Source organism: Acipenser ruthenus, chromosome 3 (assembly GCF_902713425.1).
Source record: "Acipenser ruthenus chromosome 3, fAciRut3.2 maternal haplotype, whole genome shotgun sequence".
Classification (NCBI taxonomy): Eukaryota; Metazoa; Chordata; class Actinopteri; order Acipenseriformes; family Acipenseridae; genus Acipenser; species Acipenser ruthenus.
Window position 1 is genome coordinate 77,929,712 of NC_081191.1, and position 19,343 is coordinate 77,949,054.

At 37.1% G+C, this 19,343-nt stretch overlaps 1 protein-coding gene across 5 annotated transcripts in view; it reads right to left on the reverse strand.

Moving 5' to 3' along the window:
• Positions 1-19,343, reverse strand: part of ctnnd2a (catenin (cadherin-associated protein), delta 2a) — a 326,927-nt gene that overhangs the window by 281,919 nt on the left and 25,665 nt on the right. For all 5 annotated transcript variants that reach the window (XM_059017244.1, XM_059017243.1, XM_059017247.1 and 2 more), the window contains exon 2: positions 189-322. In XM_059017244.1, the coding sequence (XP_058873227.1) occupies positions 189-317 (129 nt within the window). In that variant the 5' untranslated portion in view covers positions 318-322. The remainder of the gene's footprint in view (positions 1-188; positions 323-19,343) is intronic.

A 19,343-nucleotide genomic window follows, 5' to 3' on the forward strand; every position in this document is an offset into this window, starting at 1 on the left:
CTCGATCTTTGATGCTATCAAACCGTCATCATACTATACTTTTTACTTATAAAGCAATTTGAAGTGTCAGTTTGTTAGTAGCAAAATTAAGTAGATTTTAATGAAAGTTCCAAAACAATACAACAAACTGGAGTGGTAAATTAAATGCTGTTTGAGAAAATACAGAAGATAGACATGACAAGGCTTACCTGTTCTTTAACAGAAGCCAGGATTGCAGAAGTTGTCTCAGTCTCAGACCCATCCCCATTGGAGGCATTAAGTACAGGGCTTAGCATGGTGGTCTTTTCAGAGGCAGAAGGCTGGTCTGGAACTGGCATAGCTCCTACACAGAAAATAAAGATCTGTTATAACATTATGTAAGAATTCATAATTCAAAAACACAGAAGGGTTTCAGACCTCGAGTTAGCCTGTTTCCCTGCCCATGATAGCATTTTTTAATTATTAAAGTGTCTATACCAGCAACGCATTGTGCTGCCCCATCACAAACATTTATTATACACCGAAAGAAAAAGAAAAGTGAAATGCTGTTCTGTTTTATTTCTTGCTGTCAAAATCTACAGCAACACGTGGTTGATATTTTACTAATTCAAACATATGTTTGTTAGTCTTATTTTCTACCATAAATAACGTTACTGTAACAAAGAATAAATGAATGCGTTAATGAATAGCCTTTATATAAAATGGCCGTTCTTCTGCATTTGCAGTACTACAGTTTGGCATGGCCAGGCTTCTGGTTTGAAACAGGGCACAAGATGACCACACCTCACAACCAGAGCGGTCTTGAAAATGAAACTATGGTCTTGTTATTTAACCCTTTGCGGACCATTGTCGGACTGGGTCCGACATTGCAATTATTCCTCACAGGTCCTTTGTCGGACTGGGTCCGACATCATTATAGCAACGCATAAAACGGGTTTCTAGTCATTTTTTCTCCCCGGAAAAAGCTGAGAAAACCATTCAATTGCCGAGTGGGAGCGACAGGAGCCGAGACAAGTCAGAAAAAAAAAAAAAAAAAAAAAAGGCGTATCTCATGAATAGTCATACATGGTATCTGGTATCAGATAACGGGGCGGTCGTAAGTAAACAAGCTGGCTGACTGAATCAGCGCACAGAGAACACGGACATTTGCAGAGCTTTTTTGAGATGTTATAGTAATAAAATAATGACTTGGATCGCATTACTGATGAGTTTGGTGATAAAACGAGTGATCAGGAGATGATTGATCGGTATGTACGACTATTATTATTATTATTATTATTTATTTCTTACATAGGTGAAAGCTATAGCGAACGAAAGGGTGGGGCGGGGCTGGAGATCCCTAGTGAGTGCTTTGTTGATATGCAGGGCCATTTAAACCCATTTGACTGTGGAAAAAAATACTTTTAAACAGCGCGTCTAAAATTAACTGCGCGTGTGAAAATTAATTAGATCTGACGTGCCTGACGCGCGATTAATAAATGGACCGCAAAGGGTTAATTTATACAAAATAGTTGGCTGTAGGCATTTGCATACAGACATTTACCATTTTATGTCTTAACCAGTTAGCCAAAAGGTTAGTCAGATTAAGTCTGGACTGTTAGGTGGACACAGTTTGTTTAATCAACCTTTGTAAATAAAAACACAATATTTCCTGTGTCACAACATAGTGTATTCAGTCACTTTGCCATCTCATTTTAAGAATTCAGTTGATGGGGCTCCCGAGTGGCGCATCCAGCAAAGGCGCTCCTCGTGGAGTGCAGGATGCGCCCTATAGTCTGGACGTCGGGAGTTCAAAGTCAGGCTATTCCTTTGCCGACCGAGGACGGGAGCTCCCAGGGGGCGGCGCTCATTTGGCCAAGCACCGCCCGGGGGGAGGGAGGGTTAGGTCGGCCAGGGCGTCCTTGGCTTACTGCACACCAGCGACCCCTGTGGTCTGGCCGGGCGCCTGCGGGCTTGCCTGTAAGCTGCCCAGGGCTGCGTTGTCCTCCGACGCTGTAGCTCTGGGTGGCTGCACGGTGAGTCTGCAGAGTGTAAAAAAAGCGGTCAGCTGACGGCACACGCTTCGGAGGACAGCCTGTGTTCGTCTTCGCCACTCCCGAGTCAGTGCAGGGGTAGTAGCGGTGGGCTGAGCCTAAAAATAATTGGATATGCCAAATTGGGAGAAAATAATAAAATAATTGGCGACCACTAAATTATTAAAAAAAAAAAAAAAAAAAAAAAAAAGAATTCAATTGATACCTGTTAAACCATTTGTTTTCTCAATCACAACTGAGAAATGCATTAATAGTAAAATTGATTTAATTTACAGTCTTTTAAATCACCAGTCTTACTTTTTCATTTAAAAGCAGACGTGACTCTTCTTTATGTAAATACAGTTACACATGGCGATTGTAATAAAGTGTGTCCAGCATAAAATAATCTATTTTTCATTATCGCTTTAATAAAGATTAGTCACTTATTAACATGTTGCAATCTCGTTTGTACATTCTGCTTGTAAATGAAAAATGGCTTGACCGATTTAAAAGCCAATTTAGTTGTTTCATAAAAAAAAAAAGTAATTATATGAATTGTACTATTAACACATTTCTCTGTTGTGATTGAGATACACAAATGGCTTTACAGGTATCAATTGACTTCTTAAAGGAGAGTATACAAGTCAGAATAAAACACCGAAAAATCAGAATTCCTATATATGATATATAGACACAATCATTGGAACAAGTTTAATGTAGTCAATAGCCATTTTAGCTTACTGTACAGTCTGTTAATGATTCAATATCCATAGAGATGCCAATATGCACAATTATTTTTAATGATTCATGAAAAACATCCTATAAATACTATTTAAAAAGTAAAATACTAATTCTTAAATGAAAAGTTATGGTCGCTCCATATTGGGGATGCTTTATTAGTGAATACTGTCGTTATTGCTTTATTGTTTATCTAGCAATTTAGTTACATCAATACATTTATCCAGGTTCACCAGCAGATCTTTTTTGTTTGTAATCAAATCCATTATTGACTAAATTTATTCTGTTTCACAAATGTATCATAATTATCAGCTCCTCGGTTACACAAAGTCATTGAAAACATCAGGTCTAAGCATATTTGTGCCAGGAGCTACAAGATACATCACCTGCCTAATCAATAACCGTCAAGTACAACAGCTTACAAGTGTATGTGGAGCACAACTGTACATGCAACCACTGTTTCTAATACACTATATATACTTCGTAATTTTCTTCAGCTGTTGCAGCATTATTAAATCACACTTGTATATCAAACTGACTTGGCTTACATAAAGTTTAGAAACTGCAAATTCTCCCTCCATTGCCAGGAGACTATGATTATTATTATTTATTTATTAGCAGACGCCCATCCAGGGTGACTAATAATTGTTACAAGATATCACATTATTTCACATTATACAGATATCACTTTTTTTTTTTTTACATACAATTACCCATTTATACAGTTGAGTTTTTACTGGAGCAATCTAGGTAAAGTACCTTGCTCAAGGGTACAGCAGCAGTGTCCCCCACCTGGGATTGAACCCACGACCCTCCAGTCAAGAGTCAGGAGCCCTAACCACTACTCCACACTGCTGCCCATAGCATGCACATACCACCCACTTGGCAATCCTTACTCTATACTACTCTAAACACACTGTTCATACATGTCATTTTCATTCACTTTTTTATCAAACAGAAAACTCTCATTTTGAATTTACGGCCCTGGCAGGATGTACTGACATACTTGTTTTTATTCTTGCATTATTATTATTACTTATTTCTTAGCAGACGCCCTTATCCAGGGCGACTTACAATCGTAAGCATGTAAGCCAAGCCGAGGTGAAATCACTGCAATACCTACAGCTATGGAAAAAATTTTGCATCACCTAGAATTTTAGGATTGAGACACAATTACAAAAAAAAATGGACACATAGATCAATGAGCTGGCCTCATACTGTATAGAATGGCATCTGGGTGTTTTAATTGGACATCTGAGGGTAAAAGCAGTTAGTTGCTAAACAATAACTGGAAACATACTGGAATCTGAACCTCGGCACCATTTAATAGCCATAAGTTTGCATTAGATTGCACATCCTGAATGTTAACCAGTTGTAACTGATTGCACAAGTAAGCCTCAACCTACTTTTACATGAAGGCATCAGAGTATTAGCAGTGTTGAATAAAGGATGGGGGAAGCCCACACCAGTGCATTTCATATGTCCTGGCAGATGCACCCTGGAACAAAGCCCATGAAGTCACCTGACCCCTGGTGGAATGGCTGGTGAGCTTCTCTGACGGTGGCATATTGGCCAGGTCATAAGCAGTCTTAACTGTGTCTGTCAACCATTTAGACAGAGCCTGTCCCTGGGACTTAGCCCCATAACAGACAAATAATTGTTCAGACTGCCTCTAGTTTTTAGTCCTCTCAACATAATACGCTAATACTCACACTGGGCAAAATGGGAGCTGGGGATGGAAAGGAAGGGGATGGAAAGATCTCCAATTCTACCAACTGGTTAACATGAAAAGCCGAGATGGTTTTCGGCAAAAAAGCTGGGTTAGTACGAAGGGTAACCTTCGTTCTGGCCTCTGAAAAAATTAGACAGGCAATCGATACCCGCTTAGTGAAGGTGATTGCAAGCAAGAAAGCCGCCTTGAAAGACAAATATTTGAGCTCAGCTGAGTGCATGGGCTCAAACGGAGGTTTCATCTGTACATTAAGCACTACATTCAACCTCCAATGAGGAACTATATCCTTCACCGGTGGCCTAAGCCGCCGGGTGCCTTTCAAAAACTGCCCGCCAAGAAATTAGCTCCTGGGGAGACTAAATCTATTTTTACATGGCACACCGAGATCGCTGCCAAATAGATCCCGTCAAAATTGCAGTATAACTGCCATGGGGCATGTTGTGGGTTCAAACCCATGAGACAAGCACCATGCCTGAAACATGCCCCACTTGTACCCATATTGGGAACAGGTAGAGACTGCCCTGGTGTTTTGCAGGTCAGTCACCCTGTTCGATAACCCCAGATGGCTCAAATGCAGCCAATTAGGGGCCAGACCCAGAGCTGTAGGCTCGATGGGTTGGGGTGCCACAAAGTGCACTGCATCTGACGGAGCAGGTCACAGTGCATCAGCAGTTCCCACGGCTGGTCGCTCAGGAGCTGCATCAGGGGGGAGAACCAAACTCTCCTGAGTCAGTATAGGGCTATTAAAATCACCCTGGCCCGGTCCTGCCTGATCTTTTCTAGACATAGCAGGAGCAGTGCGAGCAGTGGAAACGCATAGAGTAGATGTGCTGGTATGTGCTATACAGTATATTTATCTATCTATCTATCTACAGTGCCTTGCATTCACCCCCCTTGGACTTTTCCACATTTAGTAGTGTTACAACCTGGAATTAAAATTGATTTAATTAGGATTTTTTGTCACTGATCATCACAAAATAGTCCATAATGTCAAAGTGGGGAAAAAAAATCTACATATTTTTCAAAATGATTTACAAATAAAAAACTGAAAAGTCTTGACTGCATAAGTATTCACCCCCTTTGCTGTGACACCCATAAATAAGTGCAATTAAAGTGTCACATGATCTCAGATTAAATACACCTGTTTCTGGAAGGCCCCAGAGTTTGTTAGAGAGCATATCTAAACAAACAGCATCATGAAGACCAAGGAGCTATCAAAACAAGTCTGGGATAAAGTTCTGGAGAAGCACCAATCAGGTTTGGGTTATAAAAAAATATCCAAAACTTTGAACATCCCCCGGAGCACCGTTAAATCCATTATTAAAAAATGGAAAGAATATGGCACAACCGCGACTCTGCCTAGAGAAGGCCATCCACCAAAACTCAGTGACCAGGTAAGGAATGCATTTGTCAGAGAAGCAACCAAGAGGCCAATGGTAACTCTGAAGGAGCTGGAGAGATCCACAGCTGAGATGGGAGAAACCGTCCATGGGACAACTATAACCCGGACGCTCCACAAAGCTGGGAGACACAGCAAACATGTGGAAAAAGGTTCTCTGGTCTGATGAGACCAAAATTGAACTTTTTGGCCTTAGCTCGAAATGCTATGTGTGGCGCAAAGCCAACACTGCTCATCACCCTGAGAACACCATCCCCACGGTGAAGCATGGTGGTGGCAGCATCATGTTATGGGGATGCTTTTCATCGGCAAGGACTGGGACACTGGTCAGGATTGAGGGCAAGATGGATGGAGCCAAATACAGGGAAATTCTAGAGGAAAACCTGTTTTAGTCTGCAAGAGACTACACTGGAGTGGTTTAAAACCAGGAACCTGAATGTCTTAGAATGGCCCAGTCAAAGCCCAGACCTCAATCCGATTGAGAATCTGTGGCAAGACTTGACAACTGCTGTTCACCAACAGTCCCCATCCAACTTGATAGAGCTTGAGCAATTTTGCCAAGAAGAATGGGCAAAAATTGCAGGATCCAGATGTGCAAACTGGTAGAGATTTACCCAAAAAGACTCACAGCTGTAATTGCTGCCAAAGGTGCTTCTGCCAAGTATTGACTCAGGGGGGGTGAATACTTATGCAACCAACAAATGTCTTTTTTTTTACTTAATTAACTTTTGTGTCACAATAAAAAAATATTTTGCACCTTCAAAGTGTTAAGTATGTTGTGTAAATCAAGTGGTAAAAATCCCAATTAAATCCATTTTAATTCCAGGTTGCAACACTACAAAATGTGGAAAAGTCCAAGGGGGGTGAATACTTATGCAAGGCACTCTATCTATCTATCTATCTATCTATCTATATATATATATATATATATATATATATATATATATATATATATATATTACTTTCCTTTAGCAGTCACAACACAGTTCTGTTCTACTTTAAAATAAGTTACAGTCCCCCCTCCCCCCCCCCCCCACCTCCTACTGAACACAAGGGTAGAGTTCAAGCAACAATGAAATCCAATGGGAAATCAGTGAATAATGATGGGAGTAGAGGTTCTCAGAAGCCTGCCATCATGATTGACTGATTTCCCCTTTGGATTCAATAACATCTTGACTGTATTCAACAGGAAAATTCTGGTGGTGCAAGTTGCCTCTTTCTCATGCGGAATCTCAATTTGCTGCCTGAGAGGAGAAACTGAACACAAGAGGAACTGAAGGAGGATGGAAATGGCAAAAAAAAATAATTAAAGAACCTCTAAGAAACATTCAAATAGTGCTTAACTTATGACAGGAAATAATAAAAAGTAAACTATTTGTAGAAAGAAATGTTTGAGTTTAATGTTCATTTTTGTAGTGTTGTCAACTGTCTTTGAGTAAGAGACGGATTTTCAAAAAGGTCGTAAATGATAACTCCAGGGTTAATCAACAAACTATAACTACAAACACAAATGGCACTTCAAACTACTGCCTACAATCGTACATAAGAAAATATATTCCAACCTAGCCTACATAATGGCTCCTCCCGCCCCATCCAAAAAAAAAGATTGCAAAATGCACATTGAATGAGATTTTTACCCACATGCCAGATAACCGTAAATCAGCATTTTACATGTGAAGTGTTCTAAATAAATGTACGTCCTGCATGACAAAATGCACAATTTTAAATTAAGTTTACAAATTATACACAAAATAGATATTTCCATTATTTTTTATTTCCATTTGGCTGCTGCTCGCTGATGGGAGAGCCATCTCCATGTACGCTAGTAGTTTTCATAAGAGTGAATTATGCATCCATTAATTTTTCTTGAACTCGTTAACATGCATTAACACATTCCTCTTACCTAGTCATTGAGACAGGAAGTGATGTACGTGACCTGTGACAATTAAGCTTTTTAACGAGAAATGTGTTCATTAACGACCTCATTGACTCAATTTTTACTGCCACATTTCATTTGAAAATCACTTGCTACTAAAGCTGTCGTTACTATACTGCGAGTTCGATACAGTAACACTGGTTTTTGAACCCCCCCCATAATGAAGGCATAGGAGGCTGTGTGGTCCAGTGGTTAAAGAAAAGGGCTTGTAACCAGGAAGTCCCCGGTTCAAATCCCACCTCAGCCACTGACTCATTGTGTGACCCTGAGCAAGTCACTTAACCTCCTTGTGCTCTGTCTTTCGGGTGAGACGTAATTGTGACTCTGCAGCTGATGCATAGTTCACACACCCGAGTCTCTGTAAGTCGCCTTGGATAAAGGCGTCTGCTAAATAAACAAATAATAATAATAATAATAATAATGAAACTTGACTTGGTTAAGTTAGCAGGCTAACTTTAAAAACTCATCAGATGTCATATAATGTAATGTTTGTGTAAGGAAAGGAAAGTCTTCCCAGCTCTCTCAAAATCCTGTCAAAGTACCTAAACCGAACCTGGTGACAGCACCCCTGGTGCAGTATTTCAGTTCTTCAAATTCTCAGTCCTTGAGCTGATACTACATCACACACTCTTCTACAGCAGAGTGCTGGACGTCAGCTCAGCTGTCAGAATGGCAGGAATAACTGTCTATCTGATCTTTTCTATATTGAAATCTAGACCCTTGTGTAAAAGCAAATGTACTGAAGCATCACTCTGAGTTCTTCTATAAAATCAATATAAACAGGTAAAATAAAAATAACAACAATTGTCTTAGTAAAATGCAGCACTTAATGGCATATTTTAAATAGGGGAACATATTTACTTGTTTTTAATAAGCAAGAAAAAAAACCTCTGCGTTATTGTTACAAAACAGAGAAACATGCCTTGAATGATATATGGTTTGGATAAATGGTTTGATATAATGAGGAAGACTAGAGTTCTGACTAACAGTTCTACATTTTAAGCCCCATGCCTGGTTCTCTTTTTTTTGTTCATCCACTTGGTTTTAAGTTGGAATCAATTTTATTACACAATGTTATCTCTGTACAGTAATATAAACTAAATAAATTGGCCCGGAGTTGCTAGAGAGAGCTATATCAGGGGCATTCAGCCTCAAAATGTTAGCGCATTTTTTCAGTTTTTATTATGTTCCAGTAAAAAAAAAAAAAAAAAAAAAAAAAGATTCTCCTATGATGTAATCCTAATAATTTAGTTGTATCACTGCTGAATAATGGCATTTACAGTCAATTCTCGTTAATACGAATTTCAGGGGACCAGTAAAAAAAAGAGTATTATCAGGAGACTAAGCCAAATGCATCCTGTCAGTTTTTATTCAAGTTACAGTTACACTGAAATCAAATTTCAATTACAGAACAATGAAAAGTTTTATACATTTAAAAGTACTGAGCATATTATTGAAAATACCGTATACATTGCAAATGAGCTGCACTTGAAACCTGCATGTCCCATTCAGATCATGGGCATTTTTAGATCACCAAAAGCAAGGCGCCCTCAACATATATCTTTTCTACACTGTATTGTGCGTCAACACTAACTTCACTTTGTCTGCATTTAATGCATCACTTGCTATGCTGCTATTTTTTATGGATTATCTTAAAATATTTAAGATACAGGTTTTAATGGGTAGTAGGACTGGAATCCGGGGACATGGCTGTGACCTTCAGAATAGAATCGCAGGTAGCAGAGAAGCTATGAATATGTTCTGTTGATTTTACTCAGTGGTAGAATTAAACATTGTAAATAAGACAGTGATGTTTGTGATTTTACTGCAACATGTAAAATGCAGTGATAAGAAGTGACTGCAGTTCATTCTTCCCACTGTATTGTATTGTATTGTTTAGTTATACTGAGGTCCATGCCTGTAAATCACCTATAAGAGGAATATGGGTGGTTGTATTTTGAGCTCAGCTGCTGGTTATTAAAGTAATGCCAGGGTTTACATTAATGTTGTAAAGTACACTGGGAATAAAATAACCAATGGCCACTCTGTTCTTGAGCAATATATATGACCAACGTTTACACACATTAACTTGGTGTTATATTTGAAAAAGATGGAAACTATTACACAGAAATACAGGTAATAATCATGTTTTTTCAATATAATTTTTAAAGACATGAATTATTGAATTATGTTAATTAATAGAAGTCAAAGTATGTGATGATTGCCTAATTGGAATCAGCTAACATATATCGTGCATAAGAACATAAGAAAGTTTACAAACGAGAGAAGGCCATTCAGCCCATCTTGCTCGTTTGGTTGTTAGCAGCGTATTGATCCCAGAATCTCATCAAGCAGCTTCTTGAAGGATCCCAGGGTGTCAGCTTCAACAACATTACTGGGGAGTTGGTTCCATACCCTCACAATTCTCTGTGTAAAAAAGTGCCTCCTATTTTCTGTTCTGAATGCCCCTTTATCTAATCTCCATTTGTGACCCTTGGACCTTGTTTCTTTGTTCAGATCAAAAAAGTCCCCTGGGTCGACATTGTCTATACCTTTTAGCATTTTGAATGCTTGAATCAGATCACCGCGTAGTCTTCTTTGTTCAAGACTGAATAGATTCAATTATTTTAGCCTGTCTGCATACGACATGCCTTTTAAACCCCATACTTTTCTTTTAGTTTTATTGCATATCTTTTTAAAATTTGAATTTGAATTCCAACAAAATAATGAATCAGGTACCTGAACCATGTATATCATGAGGTCTGTGTAACCATTTTTTGGTTTACATTTTTCAAAAACATACAAGATTCAGATGGTGTGTATCTATTGATTTGCCTGTTTATTTATTTATTGCATAAATATATTCAGTCCATTAAAGCTCTAAAAAAAAAGTACAAACTGTTGATTGTCCAAGCTTTGGAGAATGCTGTAAACGAGCAAAGGGTCCATTAATTCAGCTTGAACAGTCATCTACTTGATTTTTCTAATTATTTGAAACAGCTGAATTGGTTTCACCCTTAGTTTAGATTTCTTTTCAACTCATTTCTATAAGTTCAGTAATTTCAGTTTTGATGGCTACTTCCAGATCATTTTGTTTTTCTAGTATCTCTTTTTAAAGCTGTGAGTGAAATGAAAAAATACTAAAGCTTTCTGAAATGAATGTATGAGACTGAGAAAACCTCTTACAGCCACCTGATAATATTATCTGGTGGAAATTGCAATTCACTGGAATACAAAATAAGCATGATCATAAGAATGACATGAAGGAAACTGGCAAGAACAGACGAGCCTGTCCTTTGAATGTTTATTATTTCCAGGGGAAAGTTGTACCTTTGTCGAGCATTTTGTTTCCATTTGTTTATTAAATATATACCTTACATGTTTACTGAGATTATCTTTGGATTGGTGTACTAAATTGGTCCACTGGCACATTTTTTAAATGTAATCTTCCCACTTCATAATGACCTTTATTTGTTAAATCACTGTGTTGTACTGGATTAGTATTTACTTAACAGCATGACATGATAACACAAATAGCTTTACCTCTGATGGTATTTATCATTTCAATGCATGTTGTACATGGTTGTTTTCACAGACCCTGATTAGCACTAATCTTGCACTACCTATACTGTAGTTGCTTTAGATACAGTAATCCAAGATTAGTGATAGTCACAGTCTGTGAAACCAGCAATAAAGGTTTATTGCTAGTAATGCTGAATTGAGGCATTTTGTGAATTTTGTTAATTGCTTTCAAGATTATATTCTTGTGATAAGAATATAGTGTATTACAATACAAAATAAAAATAGACTCTGGGAAATGTAAAGCTAATATTTGAAGTTGAAGTTAAAAAGTGGATTTATGATATGGTAAATGTAAAACAATAATATTCATGAAAATGTAAAAATACAATACAATAACCTTTTTTTATTCAACTGTTTGACATTGTGATTTGAACACTACTCTCCCATTTGGGCACTGTGTGAATTCTGTGCACATACTGTAATAGCAAGTTCCCTGGGTGATTGACTGCAGTGGAGCAATTCTGTGTACCGTGGCTTGCAAGAGTATTATATCTGACAAAAATTTTGAAGTGTAAAAACATACCATAATTGCTATTGAGCTAAAAGTTCAATAGGCTAGAACACCACATTAAAATAATTCAGGTTTGATTTGTTCAGCTTTATTTATTCAATGTAATCTTTAGCCTTTAGTAAACTATAAAATACTGTATTACAGCTGCAAAAGCATATTGGGTCAATCTCAGCCAATGCAATGCAGTTTCCAGTAATGTATAGTCATAAACCAATAGCCTCCAGCTATAAAGGAATTTCTGTAACTGAATGCTCAATAATGAAAAAATCCTGAAAGGTGAATAACCCTAAAACATGCAAAGCTCAGACCAGGCCCATAGAATAACATTACATATTTCTATATGGTCTCAATAAAGAAAATCTATGAATTACATCTGCCTCCCTTATGTTCCTTTTGTCTTCCTTGTTAATGGCTTACCAGTTCTACTCAAGCATAACTATAAACCACTTAATGGTAGTAGCAATAGTAAAAGAAACATTGTACAATTCAATGACAAATGTTTCAACTTGAATGTCTTTACATCTACTTAGGGATGAACATTGATTTATTCCTTTCAATAGTTTTTTACACTATTATTCACTCTTTTTCGCTTTCATCACTAGCCCTAAAATTATATTTTAATTATGGCACCACAACTGGCTCTCAAAACTGCTAGATATTTTGTAATTTCAAATGTGAATGTAGTTTATGTATTTTGTCTTTACTGGAACGAACTTGATAAAAAAAAAAAAAAAATTAAAAATCTTCCCTGTGGTGTGGATCCTAAACTGATTACAATTTGAATCGTAGCCTATTGATCATTTTACAATGGGAATTTATTACCATTTCAGTTTAAAGACCAAAGGGCCTGATTCCGAGGAAACATGCTTAAAATGCAAACATAAGGACAAAGTTCTTTGCAATTGCCCGGGGTTGCACCGTCCCCTTCATGTTGTGATTTTGAAGGGAGTTTGAGTTGGCCGCTGGAGGAATTCTGTTAGCACTGACCAAGGAAGAAAAAGTGGGAGTCAAGAGCTGCTAGCAAATCTGGAGCAACTGATATACCCTTTAATTATTAAACATAGGTATGCAATATGGGCTTATTATTTAGAAAACAGATTTTATTTTTAAAAAACCTTTGATTTTTTTTAGACCAGCACTGAAGTTAATGATGCTAGCAGCATGGGTGTAGCAGCAAAACAAAGTACAGGAGCTGTCTGAAAATCAATAATTGTACATTGTAAACAGTTCACTTTTAATAAAGTATGTTTAATTAAAATAAATAGCAGTCAAAATACACATACTACCTACCTATTATTTACTAGCACCTGACGCATATAAGAAAAACTTACCATTTATTGTTGTTTTGCACCTCATTTCTACAGTACCTCATAAGAAATCCAAGTTCTAATCCAATGTGTGACTCTGCAGCAGCAGTAAGTGACTCAGCAGTAAGTGACTCTGCAGCAGCAGTTGTGATGCATAGTTCACCCCCTAGTCTCTGTAAGTCGCTGTGGATAACAGCGTCTGCTAAATGACTAATTAATAATTAATAATAATTAATAATAATTTTAAAAGCCAGCAGTAGTCTCTATTTTAAGACTTCTTCCTGGTAATATTGTAAAATACAAATGCCCTCATTAGAGCATAACTAGAACATACAGCATTTTTTATGTATATTAAATAAAGTGCTTTATGTACAATCATTTATGGGTCGCAGTCCCATCACAGATGACACGTTATGCCAGGCAGACTGTATCCTAGCAACATGAGCAGCTACTGTCTCTAAAAAAGTTAGCTCGGGGAACTCTTGAGTGAGAATAATGAATAAGTGCATCTACCAACTTTTATCTGGGTACACAGTGCGGCTACCTGTCCAGAGAGAATGACGACACTAAATCTGGGACTGCAGCAAATTATTTAAACAATGCCACCAAGTTTCAGGATACATAGACCGGAGTTGCCCCGGAGCAGTTCATAATTCCAAAAAAGTACTGAAAGTTATTTCAATGGATCCAGGAAGGTAGACTCATTAAGGAAATGGCAGATCTGACTGAACAGTTTGTAAACTACAACATTACATTGCTTGGGCAAAAAGAGGCACATTTTTATTATTATTATTATTTTTATTTCTTAGCAGACGCCCTTATCCAGGGCGACTTGCAATTGTTAAAAGATATCACATTATACATTATTTCACATTATACAGATATCACATTATTTTTACATACAATTACCCATTTATACAGTTGGTTTTTTTTTTACTGGAGCAATCTAGGTAAAGTACCTTGCTCAAGGATACAACAGCAGTGTCCCCCACTGGGGATTGAACCCACAACCCTCCGGTCAAGAGTCCAGAGCCCTAACCACTACTCCACACTGCTGCCCATTTAAGTTAATTAATGCTACTTAAATAAAAGTCTATTAATTAGCCCACCAAGTCACTTATTATTTACACATCTAGTTGGAAACTCTCACACTGCAGTGAGAATATAAAACTAAAAGTTGCCAACACATACATGTAAGAAATAAAGTAAATTCAGTACTACAATACACTGTTTCCACAATAACAGTCGTCATTCATTTCGGTATAAATATCTTCATGAACACCACCAGTGTAATCCATTCAATCTGAGAGAAACAGCTTTTTCATTGTTTTTTTTTTTTTACTGGATTATTTCCAGAATCAACCTGGAAAGCTAATAAATCAAATGTCCTCATAATTAAATCTGCAAAACCTTTTTCAAGAAATGTTGCAAAGTTTATTAAGTGTAAGTATAGTAAAATGATCACAATAACTTCCAAGAAAACAATAAAGTGTATAATCATTTACATGATGCTATACTTTACCAATTGTTCTGCTCCTTTTATTATCAACATAAATTATTAATGTTGGGATGATTAAGTTCAAAGCATTTTGCACATGATTTACCATGCAATTGTACTTGAATATGACCTAGAGGCTTAAAAATGAAGACACTTATATAATTAACTCTCTTAAATTATTCTTGACAAAATAATCAAATAATATTATTCATACAAAGACTAATTCACTGTATTGTTCCACCCCATCTCTGAAATACCAGAGACCCACTGGGGCAAATCTCTTGTCAGCAAACATTCACGGGTGAAATAAACCTCATGCATTCTCCCATTTTCTGCCATATTCTTTAGAAAATGATAATGGGGAAACAATTTGAATAAATAACTAATGAATGTTTCCCAGAACATCCATCAAAGGTCAATAGTGATTGAATGAATTTCTGCTTATGAAACAAAAATGTAATCCTCAAGCTTAGTGAAAACAATGCAGTCTGGAATGACTGATGGCTTCACCTCAAACTAGGGCTGCAACGAAGGGTACATTTTGACCTTCGAAGGTTCGGAACACATTACCGAAGGAAGGTTTGAACCGTCGATGGTACTCATTTGATATATTTTATTGAAAATCCTATTATTTTATGGGTAATCCATATAAATTGAATAAAACATTCACATGGAGTTTAAATATCCATTATGTTTATTTACACATAATTGAAGATGTTTCCAGTAAAAACCCAACTGTATAAATGGGTAATAGTATGTAAAAAATAATGTAATATCTTGTAACAATTGTAAGTCGCCCTGGATAAAGGCATCTGCTAAGAAATAAATAATAATAATAATACAGTAAGCTTGCATTGCACAACTGCAGCGGACTGAGGCAAAACAAAGCTTTATTTAACAGTCACCGTTCCAAGCAGGTTATCAGTCACATTTCACTACAACTAAATATTAATACTACTACAACTAATAATAATAATATGAACTTACGCTTGTCAAGTGACCCCAGAGATTGGTTATGCCTCCATGATACGAGTCACTTGCACAGTTTGCATTCAACTTTTTTTTTTTGGTCAGCTGGGCATTTAACAAAAAAATTCCAAACAGCAGAGGGGTTTCAAGACATTTCTTTCAATACAGCTATACAACGCTTTGATGTCGAGATGGAGAATGGAGAAATTAAAGGTTTGCTTCTGGATAACACGAGCTGGAGGGGGGAGGGGTGGACGGTGCTCAGTTTTCGAAATTAAAATGATTTGTGTTATCATATATTTTGTAGGTTTCAAACATATTCCACCATAGCACTTCTCTTACACTGTCTTGTACACTAGGTATTCAGTATATATTTAACTGAAGCACTACAACCGCTATAGGCACCGCCCCAGTGCTTTGGATACTATACCCTGCTCCATTGCTGTTAGCCAATCACACTGGAATTGTTCTCGAGTTTTATAATGATTATTATTATGACTCTTATGTGCACAGATGGTGGTTCGGGTCATAGCAGTGGGGTTTTACAAAAAAGCTATGGCTGTCTCATCTCTAAAGAATAAGAAAACCAACACAATACAAAATTAATTCAAGAAGGGTTTTCTTTGTGGTAGCCACATAGTTCTTGCAAATACTTATAGTTGGACAACATTTATTTAAATGCTTAACAGTCCCCTTGTTGAATGTTGTTGAAGCCGACACCCTGGGATCCTTCAAGAAGCTGCTTGATGAGATTCTGGGATCAATAAGCTACTAACAACCAAACAAGCAAGATGGGCTGAATGGCCGTCTCTCATTTGTAAACTTTCTTATGTTCTCATTTAAGATTTAATGAATACATTTAGGGGGGATCCAGAATAGTACATTTCAAAATGAAAGCTATTAATGGCATTCATGTTTTTTAACCTAAACATTATTTGTTGTGTTAATTCTACACACCTGCAATTACTGGGACTGAAAAGACAAATAAACCTTATGTAACACACAGAGGAATGTTGTCTATTGGTATAAAATATCAGAAAATATTTTGTGACTCTAACTTAAAGTGGGCAGTCGCTAATATTGATAAGGCCAGAGGTTAAAACAATGTCTGTAAAATGATTTATTTTCTGGAAAACACACCTAAAGCTAACATAAATACAGGAAAACCTAATAAGTCATATGACCTCAATATGGTGACTATATTTAGTCAGTGTTTAATGTCAAAGTCACAGACACAGTTACCCGGCAGTCTTTGTATATAAATATTAAGACAGTTCTAAGATAAGAGATTCTGACAGTGTGGTTGTTGCAGTTTTGCAAAATTACTACCATGAAATAGTTATTTTTTATTTGATATCCATTATGCAAACTATGACTTAAAGAATAATAGAATACAATAGTGGACAGCAATTAATAAGTCTCATGAAAACAATATGGCAGTGTGATAGAGAGAGAAAGGATCAATGTTGCAAATCTCCCTCCCAACCAGAAAGGGTGTTGTGTAAGGGGGAAGGTATGCTGCCTCCTAGATGTGCTGCCTTGATGTTAGGTGGAAACCCGAAGGTGACCATATTAGGGGAGCGCGTAGTTGCAAGTATTCAGGACGACTCCATGCAGCCACGGAGCCAGCACAAACCCCGGAGCACATCCCTCACAGCACAGCACAGAGTACTCACCACGATCCCTGGAGGAAAGGAGCACAGTTTGGTGCACGGAGGATTGTGGTCAAGGAGTGCTTTTCTTTTGTTATTTATTAAAGACTGAAAACTGCTGTGTTTCTCCCCGATACCATAGTTGGTAGAGGGGTGGATTATTATTATTATTATTATTATTATTATTATTATTATTATTATTTGGGACTGTTTGCCAATAAAAACAGATATTTTTGGGAGAATCTTGTTTGGACATTGTATTTGTTGCACCGCACCGCTTGCATCCTGTCACAGGCATCCATAATAGATCAAAGGTCAATGAAAATTACACTGAAAAAATCAAATGCATCCAAAATGATTTATGAGATAAAAGCTGCAAAAAAATGAACTAAAGACAAGTCTGTGTTTTTTGTGTTCTTTGTTTTTTTTTTTTTTTTTATAGCAGAGGTGGGCACTATTCAATACATTATTTCTGTGGGACACGCTGCATTCCCATCTTGGACATTGCAGAACTACAAAAAATCCTGCTGAACAGTATAATGAAAACCAGCAATTCAAATGGCAGTGTCAATTAATGTTTTAATACCACATTAAATGGCACACCCCTTACAATTGATTTTTTTGCTTTAATACCAAGAAATTGGCTTTGTAAATGTGTTGTTTTAATACCACATTTATCTTGTCTTAGCAAAGGCTGCACAAATTTTTTTTTAGATCTGCCCCTTTGGTCTTCCTTTTCAGTACATCACAACAAGTTCATCCAAATGCCAGTGTTTGGAATTGTTTCCCATCAAACCAATGCAGGTTATGGATTGTTCAGAAAAAGTCATCAATCTACATGAACAGTGTGGATCAACCATACTGGAAGCATGTATCATAAATCTACAGCCGATTTCCATGACTGGCTATAGGGTGACACATTAAGAAAGTGGAAGTTTCAGTATTAATATGGTGTCTGTCAAACAATTTTCATGTAAATGTGCTTTTATTTGGGAGACACCAAAGAAATAAGCATTTTTATTTCATTGTTTCTGCTTTCATTGTTTCGTGCTGGTTTTGCTATTCATGTCACTCCCCAAAGCCTCACAAGACCCAGTTAATGCACACCTTTATGCGTGGAGTGGCGCTCTAGAGTGCAATGTCTTCAGTTTTGGTCAAGAATTATTTTAAGGACATTGTGGATTATCAACTGCTGCTCCTGGTATCTGATTGATCGGATCATTATCATTGATTGGATCATTATCATCCTGTGGAGGAGTTGCTGCTTTACTTTCATTTTATTTGGAGTTTTTATTTTTATTTGGTTAAGAGCACCGATTCTGTTGAAGTTGATATTTTCCTTAGACACTTAGGTTTTTTATTTTTTGTGTGTTCATTGCTCTTTCGACAAAAAACTGATATATGCTTGCGTAATCAACCCTGTATAATCAACAATAATTGTGGGTTTTGATGTATTTTAAAGTGTTCCCACCATTTGTCTCCAACCTTAGCCTACTACATACAGTGCCTATAGAAAGTCTACACTCCCTTTCAAAATTTTCACCTTTTGTTGCCTTATAGCCTGGAATTAAAATGCATTAAAATAGTTTTTTTTTCATTTATCTACACATCCTACCCCACACCTTCCAAGTGAAAAAAATATTCTAGAAATTTGTAGAAAATTAATTAAAAATAAAAACGGAAATAGCTTGGTTGGATAAGTGTCCACCCCCCTAGTAATTGCAATCCTAAATGAGCTCAGGTGTAACCAATCACCTTCAAAATCACACACCAAGTTAAGTGGCCTCCACCTGTGTTAAATTGTAGTGATTCACATGATTTCAGGATAAATTCAGCAGTTCCTGTAGGTTCCCTCTGCTGGGTAGTGCATTTCAAAGTAAAGACTCAACCATGAGCACGAAGGTGCTTTCAAAAGAACTCCAGGACAAAGTTGTTGAAAGGCACAGATCAGGGGATGGGTATAAAAAATATCAAAGGCCTTGAATATCCCTTGGAGCACGGTCAAGATGATTATTAAGAAGTGGAAGG